Raw genomic sequence first — 10091 nt, 5'->3', positions numbered from 1 at the left:
AGGCACATGACAATTACTTTATTGTTTAAGAAGGAACTGCAGATGCTGGAAAAATAGAAGGTAGACAAAAATGCTGGAGAATCTCAGCGGGTGAGGCAGCATCTATGGAGTGAAGGAATAAAGTCATTACTTTATTGTGATCAGTTCTGTGAGGAAGAATATTGAGAAGATTAAAAGGGGGGAAAACAACAAAATGTTCTCTGCCTCACTATGAATATACTTAATGATTCAGCCTCACACCTTTCTGCACAGATCGTGAAAATCTATTTCCTCTGGAGAGGAGACCCAGGTCAAAAGAATGGAGCTAGGAATTACTTCTTCACAAAATGAGTTGTGAAAATCTGAAACCTTTTCCCCAAGAAACCTTTCAAGGCTAGATTGATATAATAGATATAATAAGGAATACTCCCATATTTATATTCCATTCATTTTTTGAACTTTCTCCAAAATAGTGGACCCTCCAGCTCTAAACCATGTTTAATTAAAGAGCTTCCATTAGGTTAGTGAGATTACCCCAACTTCATGGTATTTTGTCCTTCGAGGAGAAAATGTAAGAGAAATACTTTCAAACCACATACCAAGGCAGGCTGTGAAAAGAGAGAGTGGAAAAAGTAGATAAATAAGAATATAATTGGATCTATTTTTATAGGCAATGTAAATGGGAATTATGCCTTCTTTGCTTCCTGACATTATTGCGTAGTTAGTAAAAGCAGTGCTTCATGATGTGTGTATAATGAAATGCACACACGGGGTATTACTCACTAGCTTCCTGCTGCCTAGTGAAGGCTTAATGATTAAAAACAGCTGTCAAGATAATAAGCTCTCTTCAGTCATAGATAGGTGAATTTTGGATTTGGTTGAGTGATATAACTCTTATCAGGATCTTAAACCCCATTAAAACCCAAGGACAAAATCCAGACTCGTTTCAATAGGGAAATGAGAACTGAAGTATTGCTGGATCTTCTCTCATTTGGTTTTGGCATTCAAATAAACAAATCATTAAAAGCAGTAACATACATTGAAATAAAATATTTTTTTTAAGCATTTGGGTTTCTGTTTTATAAATGCTAGCATTGGGTAAGTTTAGCATCCAAAAATGAGTAAAATCGCTTTATTATTCATGTTAAAATAATTTAACCTCTTGGGATGTGATTCTAACACGTCCACTTAATCTTTCAATGAAGACTGTTGGGAATTTACATATTTTAATGAGGCCAGAAGCCAATAATTTAAAATGCTTTAGTCAAGTTTATTGTCAAATGCAGAGGTGAGGTGAGGTGAGATTCAGGTACAATTAAAATTGCAGCAGCAAAGGCACAGAGCCTCAGACAAACTCATAAAAACAAATTATACATAAATTATAAGTAAAATTTCCAAAGAGAAAAAATAATCTTTATAGGTTTGTGATCTTTTAGTTTTGCCAGGACTTGGGCTTCCTGGTGGGACATAGGAGCAGGAAGTGCTTCAGGAAGGAGGCAAAGTTCTCTCCAGCTTCATGCTTGCTGCCAGCAGAATGCCCGCCCCACACCACTCCATCACCCAGGAAGATACGAATTCCCTTTCTGCCAGAGCATCCCAAGACCTGGAGATACAAGGAACTGTAGATGCTGGTTTACAAAACACAACAAGGTACTGGAGTGACTCAGCAGGTCAGGCAGCACCTTATCATAGAGACATTTTTGCCTAAAACATTGGTGAAGACAGTAACCTTAATCACGTTTGAACAATATTTGGTTGTGTACTTGAAATGCCATGACCCACAGGACAATGGCATTAATGTTGGCAGGTTATTTAATGGCAGTGTTATGAGAGTCTAATTCATCTCCAGTTATAAATTTTCTATGATTCCATGATATAATTCTCCCGAAGGAATACTTTCACTTATATCACATACGGATATAAAATTCAACAAATGGTTGAATTTGTTTCAACTTTTGCTAACATATGCATCTCATCCATGGCCTGCCATTGGTATAACCCTACTTAGAGATCTCAGTTTTCTCCTCTATTTAAACTTTTGAACAGTCCAGCTACTTGCTGAGCAAGCAACATCCTAAACTTGATGACTGCAGGCTCTTTAGTGTTGTTGATTGCAAAAGGAATAATAATAGGGATAAAGCTCTCACCAGGACCTATTTTATTAAAACAAAACACAAAATGCTAGAATAGCTCAGTGAGTCAGGCAGCATCTCTGGAAGACATGGATGAATGATGTTTAAGGTCGGAACCCTTCTTCAGACTAATTGTATTCCGGGGAGAAAGCTGGAAAAGAGGTGAGGGCATTACAAGTGCTGGCAAATGATAGGTGGATACAGGCGAGGGGGGGGGAGGGGTTGATTGGCAGGTGGCTGTTTAGGTTATTATTGTCGGGTACGGAGGTACAGTAAAAACGTTTTTTGCATGCTATCTAAACAGATCAGCCAAAGGGTAAGATAGAGTGCAGAATATATTTTGCAGCATTGTAGCACATTAGTTCCATAGACAAAGTCCAATATCCTAGAGGGGGTTGAGGTGAATCGGACAGCACCCCAGCTATGGATGGACCGTTCAGAAGCCTGATAACAGAGGGGAAGAAGCTGTTCCTGAATCGGGGTGGTACGCGCTTTCAGGCTTCTGTACCTTCTGTAGGATGGGAGCAGGGAGAAGGAGGAATGACGTGGTGTGGGGCAGAGATTATAGAGCGGAGCAGAGAGACGGGATCAACAAGGATCCACTTCTCTGCGGGCCATACGAGATGTAGAGGTAAAGGCAGACTTTTTAAAGATGTCTGAACACCCGTATTGAAGAAGATTTATCATGGTGGCAATTATTTGTAGCATGCAATGGGATTTTCTGCCTTTGGATCTCCTGCTTAAGTTTCGAAGTCACTAAAAGGTTTAGGGTTATTATTGTCACGTGTGTACCACAGTAAGTGAAAAGCCTAATCTAGCCATGAATACAATCAAGCCAAACTCCATTTCTATTATCTAGATCACTTGAGATACACGAGTCTCCAGGTAAAAACCTAATTATTTTTCTGTTTGGACCCAGTGAGTGTCAGAGTTGGTGTACATTAGATATGAGTACAGTGTCTTTGTGCCACCAATGAATAAAAGGATGAATTTTGAAGAAAAGGAAGAATTTCCATCAGGACTTACAGTCATTGTAATCCCTCTGTTAGTCATGTGAGAAATTAATGGCATGAATTAGAATTAGGAAAACAAAAATTAAGGTTATCACCGTGCATGTATTTGTTTTAAATTAGCTCCTGAAATCAATGTAACACGAGTGAGAATTCTGGTATCAGATAGCTTTTAAGTCTCGGGCTCCTCCTCCTCCCTTTTTCCTTCCTTCTCCCCCCCACCCCCCATCAGTCTGAAGAAGGGTTTCGGCCCGAAACGTCGCCTATTTCCTTCGCTCCATAGATGCTGCTGCACCCGCTGAGTTTCTCCAGCATTTTTGTGTACCTTCGATCTTCCAGCATCTGCAGTTCCTTCTTGAAAGCTTTTAAGTCCAAATTTCTTGCTGCTGATATAAAAACTTACCATATATTTGGCCATACCAGTTTTTCCAGGGCTACCCTCTCTGCCATTTCTGCCATGAGGGAATCAGAGTATTTGAGTGGGTCAGATCAATGGATAAAAAAACATTTGTTTATATTGACAACATTTAGCAATGTTACAAATTTTGAGATTTTAAAAATCAAGTCTGCAATTTATCCCATCAGATAAAGCATAAAAATAAGTTTAATTTGACACCTAATTCACTTTCATATCTTCAGTATTAAAAATGTTATGGCCATTTTCATACTCGGAAATTAGCATCTTGTTCCCTATTGATTTTCCATTGACTTAACACAAAAGCTGTGATCAAGAACAGTCTAAAGCCCATAACTTTATTAAAAATTAAGAGAACTGAAAGAAATTTTCAGTTATTATAGATTGAAGCATTCTGAAACAAATATTAAACAATCTTACTTGGATGACCTGAAATTAAAGCATATAATTAGTTAGTTACCCAATTGTAGCTAATTCCAAAATTCAATTACTAGATCTAAACATCTATCCATTTCTTAAGGAAAGATTAACATTTTTAAATAGCCTAAGTGTCCAAAGAACATTCACACAAGAATTCACAATAAAACATGATTTTTAAATCTCATTGACATTAATTTATAGGCCAAATGGAAGGGATTTAGTGTTCAATTGCTGTAAATTAATGGCCATTTAAATCAGCTTGCGAGTGGAATGCGCTGGTTTGGAACGCTGCCATTGCGATGAATTTGAAGCCCATATGGCATGAAAGATACTGCGGGATTGAATGGGCCCCCAAGTCAGCTACTCGCAACATAACATTTTGTATAAAGGGATCTTAAGAAGCCCTTTTTAATGTAAAAATAAACAACCTACCTTGCCTTGTCCCCTACATGAGATCCGTCCCGTTGTCGGGGTTCACGGCTTTAGAGGATGATTTTTAATCTACTATAACAATTAAATAACCCAATTTAGTTTAAAAATACCTGCAGCGAACAAATTTTGCAGCGATTTTTCGTCAGCAACTAAGTAGGCTGAACAACATCGATTTCAACAGCCTAGATAAAATCGCATTTTAAACCTGCCCCCCTCTTGAAGGCGCCAAAGTCAAGCACACGGGCAGCGGCAGAACTGCAGCGCCGCTGAAGGTAAGTTTTGCAACATACCTATAACATTGGCTTCAGTGTTATTTGTAAGCAATGTTGGTAAAATTTAAGATAGATGATTGAGTGGGATGGAGCATTATGGCGGAGGTGTTGATGGAGGAAGGTGTTCACCTTGCCCGATCTGATGGAGCAATAATCCACTTCCAGCAATAAATAAAAACATTTATTTCTAGTCATAGCGGTTTTTATATGGTAGTCAGGGCAGGATGTGGGAGATAAAGGAAACTTCTAATGTCCCTGGTGACTATGGCTGTGGGAAGTACATCCAGCTGCAACTCCTGACTGACCACATCCGGTGGCTGGAGCTGCAGGTGAACTCATCCAGGAAGATCCATGAAGCTGAGAGCATCATAGATAGGAGCTTTAGTGAACACCAGGTGGTGTAGTGTAGTGAGTAGTGTAGGAAGAAACTGAAAATGCTGGTTTATACCAAAAATAGACACAAAATGTTGGAGTAACTCAGCTGGACAGGCAACATCTCTGAAGAGAAGGAATGGGTGACGTTTCGGGTCGAGACCCTTCTTCAGACTGAGAGTGAAGGGAGAGGCAGACAATATGGAAGGGTAAGGTGTGAAAACACAGATGGAAAGTGAAACAAGCGTAGAACAAGCTTGGGAGAGGGAAAGCAAGGGTTACTTGAAGATAGAGAAGTCAAAACTCATACCGCTGGGTTATAAGCTGCCCAAGCGAACTATGAGGTGCTGCTCCTCCAATTTACATTGGGCCTCACTCTAACAGTGGAGACAGCCCAGGCCAGAAAGGTCAGTATGGAAATGTGAGAGGGAGTTAAAGTGTTTAGCAGCCGGGAGATCACGTAGGCCTAGGCGGACAGGTAGAGTGCAGGATTCGCCAGTGGCCATTTGCCTCACAAACAAGTATCCCATTTTAGATACAGATGGGTGGATTTGACTTTTTAGAGGAGAGCACCAGCTGTCAGCCAGCTCTGAAGCATAGCAGGGGAGGGTTAAGGCAAGAACAGCTGTAGTGATAGGAGACTGAGTAGTCAGGGGTAGGGATTCTGTGGCTGTGAGCAAGACTCTAGCATTGCTTATTGCCTCTTGGATGCCAGAGTCAAGGATTTCTCTGAGTGACTACACAATATTCTCAAAACCTTTGCGAAGTCAGAGGTCATTGCACACTTTGGTACCAACAACATAGGTAGGGAAAGGAACTAGGTACTGCAGAGTGAATACAGGGAATTAGGGAGGTTTAAAAAGCTGGACCTCTGCATTACTCCCAGGGTCATGTGCAGGTGAAGTTAGGAATAGTAGGGACCAACATATGAGCACTAGAAACGAGACAATATTAGATGTGCCAAATAGATGGTCTCCTCTTGAGATTCCTTCCACAGAACCCACTCTTCAGCTAAATTTTTAATTTAGTTTAGTTTGGTTTATTGTCAAGTGTAAAGCTTTTGTTGCATGCTAACCAGTCAGCGGAAAGATTATACAGGATTACAATCGAGTCATTCATAGTGTACAGATAGTGCAGGTTTAAAAGAGTGGAGTGATTGTAATTCGTGATTGCAGATCCACTTATGGGACCAGCACGCAGAGGCATGGGCACCATCTTGTAATTATTCTGGACCCTGGAAATTTGATTCACTCCACAAAGAAGTGGCTGAGCACAGGGGATGCAGCAAAGGCAACATTGAAAATGTAGTACTGGAGTAATACACTTCAGAACTAGCTGAGCCTCTGGTTGTATAGTTACAAACAAGGATTTTGCACACACTTTGTTTCCATTCAGATGTCTATCTTGATCCTATCTTGATCAAGTTTAGACAATAAGTATTAGCAGCAGTAACTCGATTCTGGAAAATGAATAAATAAAAGCTTGCAAAAACATTAGGTAGTTCCTCTCTTTCCGTCCCTCCCCCACCCTACTAATTTCACTGTTGTACTGGTGAGTTTCATTGTCTGTATACCTTATTATCACCTAGCCCACAGCCACCAATGGACCGTTTCCTTGATCATCGTTATTTTTTTGCCCATCTTTAATTCATTTTTCTATATCTCTCTATATCAAAATAATATCTCTCATTTCCCTTTCCCCTGACTCTCAGTCTGAAGAAGGGTTTTGACCCAAAACGTCACCCATTCCTTTTCTCTAGAGATGCTGCCTGACCACTGAGTAATTCCAACTTTTTGTGTCTATCTTCAGTTTAAACCAGCATCTGCAGTTCCTTCCTACACAGATAGTTTTGTTTCCTGTGGACAATCAAGGATTTTGTAAGTTCATAAGTCATAGGAGTAGAAGTGGGTTATTCAGACCATCGAGTCTACGCTGCCATTCAATCAGGGCTGATCTATCGTTCCCTCTCAACCTCATTCTTCTGCCTTCTCCGCATTATCTATGACACCCTTACTAATCAAGAATCTGTCGATCTCCACCTTAAAAATACCCAATGACTTGGCTGTTTGTGGCAATGAATTCCACAGATTCACCACCCTCTGACTAAAGAAATGTATCGTCTCCTTTCTAAATGAGCGTCCTTTCATTCTGAGGCTATGCCCTCTGTCCTAGACTCTCTCACCAGTGGAAACACCCTCTCCACATTCATTTCAGGCCTTTCACTATTTGGTCAATTTCAAAACCTCTTCCTTTTTGTACACTATTTGGCGCCATTCAGATGGGTGGGCCCACGGTGGTGCTGGAGATAGGATAGGCCCACAGTGGGTGCTGGGGGTAGGATAGGCCCACAGTGGGTGCTGGGGGTAGGATAGGCCCACGGTGGGTGCTGGGGATAGGATAGGCCCACGGTGGGTGCTGGGGGTGGGATAGGCCCACAGTGGGTGCTGGGGGTAGGATAGGCCCACAGTGAGTGCTGGAGATAGGGTAGGCCCACAGTGGGTGCTGGAGGTAGGATAGGCCCACAGTGGGTGCTGGAGGTAAGATAGGCCCACAGTGGGTGCTGGGGGTAGGATAGGCCCACAGTGGGTGCTGGAGGTAGGATAGGCCCACTGGGGGTCGATGGGCCCACTGAGAACAAGGAGGGACCTGGCGTGGAGAACGAAGGACCATTGGGACTACACTGACTGAAGACTTTGCCACCTTGTCGGCACACTATACACTTTGCATATTTTGTGTATGGTATGGAAAACTAAGTATTTCACTGCGATATGTCACATGTGATAATAAATTATCATTCATTCATACTATCTTGGTGAATTTGTCTTTGTTCCTTGTCCATCTGTGGATGGGCCGGGCCAGGCCGCTGGGCTCCTCCTCCTCCTCTCGCCGTCAGCTGGGCGGAAGTGGAGCGCCGAGCGGAGCGGAGGGCGGCTCCATCTTGTGCGAGTCGGGAGCGGCGGCCGGAGGAGGAGGAGTGTCGGCGCTCAGGTCAGTCAGGTCGCCGCTAGCAACTTAGATTAAAGTCGCCACGAGTCCCTTGTAGCCGTGGGCCGTTTGGCGGAGGGGCGAGGCGAGGCGAGGCCTGGCGGCGAGTGCGACCTCGGCCGCCGCTGCTCAGTCTCAGCTGGTCAGGATGGGCGAGCAGGCCGTCGCTCCCCTCAACCACCTGCCTTCTCTGCAAAACTAACACCGCTTTAGGGTCCTGTGCACGTTATTGGAAACATTTTATCTTAACTAGAACTGTCCCGGAGTGGGCAGTTGTTTCTTGCATTTCACAGCATTATACGGTGGTAATTCTAACATTGTAAATCTTATACCCGCAACAGACAGCCTTGGCCTTTGAGGAAGGGTCTCGACCCGAAACGTCACCCATTCCTTCTCTCCAGAGGTGCTGCTTGTCCCGCAGTTACTCCAGCTTTTGGTATCTATCTTCGGTTTAAACCAGCATCTGCAGTTCCTTCTACACAGCTTGGCCTTTATGCTGCCTCCAGATGTTCAGGCGGTTCGGTTCTGTTCCGTTCCGTGTGATGTGTGTGGGATGGCAAATGAGTAACCAGAGCAAGAGTAGGGAACGATTTACATTGGGACCTGAGGGGCAGGTCTTTTGACACGCTTTTAAGTATATTGAACGAAATGTCATAGGATAGACACAAAATGCTGGAGTAATTCAGCGGAACAGGCAGCATCTCTGGAGAGAAGGAATGGATGATGTTTTAGGTTGATAACCTTCTTCAGACTAGTCAAGGGAACGGGAAACGAGAGATATAGACAGTGATGTAGAGAGGTATAGAATGAATGAATAAAAGATATACAAAAAAAGTGACAATCGTAAAGAAGACAAGCTATTGTTAGGTGAGAATGGGAACCTGGTGTGACTTGGGTGTGGGACGGATGAAGAGAGAGGGAGTGCAGGGGTTACTTGAAGTTAGAGGAATCAATATTCATACCACAGGGTTGTAAGCGGAAATATGAGATGCTGTTCCTCTAATTTGCAATTAGCCTCACTCTGACAATGGGGGAGGCCGTGGGCAGAAAGGTCAGTGTGGAAATGGGAAGGAGAATTTAAATGTTTAGCAATAGGGAGACCAGGTAGGTTCAGGCGAACTGAGTAAAGATGTTCAGCGAAACGATCTTGAACAACAGATACAGTAGATAGAGTCATAGAGTGATATAGTGTGGAAACAGGTCCTTCGGCCCAACTTGCACACACCGGCCAACATGTCCCAGTTATACAAGTCCCACCTGCCTGTGCTTGGTCCATATCCTTCCAAACCTGCCCTATCCATGTATTGGATGAAATTGGAGGAGTTCCAAGTGAACCTCTGCCTAACCTGAAAGGACTATTGGGGTCCCTGGCCAGAGTCGAAGGGAGGGGGGGGGGGGGGGGGGGGGGGTTGGTTACAGGGACAGGAGATGAGATGGCCAGATTGGTGTGGGTCTTTGATATTAATTTCCTTCATGAGGTAGTGCCTTCCTGAGTATTTGGCAAAATGTTGAACCCCCTCAAACGTATGAGGAAATAGAGTTTTTTTATTTTAATGGCATCAATGTCTGGAACAAGGACAGATCATCCAAGACGTGAATGTCCTGGGACTTGAAGCCGTTGACACTCTTCTGCCGTTCCTCCAGTGAAGACAGGTTCATAGACCCTCTTCTTTCCCTTCGTGAAGCCAACAACAGCTCCTTGGTCTTGTTAACGTTGCGAGCAAGATTGCTTTTTGGATCCCATTCAACCAGATTATCAATGTCCCTCATGTACTCTGACTCATTACCTGTTATTCATCCAACAATGTCTTTGAAATTTAAAAATGGTGTTGGGGCTGTGTCTGTATATGCAGTCATGGGTATAGCGAGAGAGTAGAATACTCGTGCATTCTCTCACCCTTTTACACTATTTACTATGCCCTCCTACACTTATTTTTATTCTACGTTGCCTTATCCAGGTTCCCTTAAGTGCATCCAAGCTATTCACATTGACTACTCCACTCTCTAGTGAATTCTACTTTCTAATAATGGGCCTGTCCCACTTAGGCGATTTTTTTGGCGACTGCCGCAAAAT

At 42.9% G+C, this 10091-nt stretch overlaps 1 protein-coding gene and 1 long non-coding RNA gene across 5 annotated transcripts in view; one reads left to right on the top strand and one right to left on the bottom strand.

Moving 5' to 3' along the window:
- Positions 1 to 1242: 1242 nt before the first annotated feature.
- Positions 1243 to 7925, bottom strand: LOC116975190. Its single transcript, XR_004412562.1, has 3 exons — positions 7838 to 7925; positions 3525 to 3573; positions 1243 to 1582 (listed from the first exon to the last, which is right to left on the bottom strand). It is a non-coding gene; the product is annotated as an uncharacterized LOC116975190 (long non-coding RNA).
- The window catches only part of dync1i2 (dynein cytoplasmic 1 intermediate chain 2), an 82247-nt gene continuing 80027 nt past the window's right edge, over positions 7872 to 10091 (top strand). For all 4 annotated transcript variants that reach the window (XM_033023962.1, XM_033023961.1, XM_033023960.1 and 1 more), the window contains exon 1: positions 7872 to 8020. In XM_033023962.1, the coding sequence (XP_032879853.1) occupies positions 7878 to 8020 (143 nt within the window). In that variant the 5' untranslated portion in view covers positions 7872 to 7877. The remainder of the gene's footprint in view (positions 8021 to 10091) is intronic.

The sequence above is a fragment of the Amblyraja radiata genome, chromosome 7 (genome assembly GCF_010909765.2).
Source record: "Amblyraja radiata isolate CabotCenter1 chromosome 7, sAmbRad1.1.pri, whole genome shotgun sequence".
In the NCBI taxonomy this organism is placed as follows: domain Eukaryota; kingdom Metazoa; phylum Chordata; class Chondrichthyes; order Rajiformes; family Rajidae; genus Amblyraja; species Amblyraja radiata.
The sequence above is the reverse complement of the archived record's forward strand: the minus strand, read 5'-3'. Positions and strand labels throughout refer to the sequence as shown.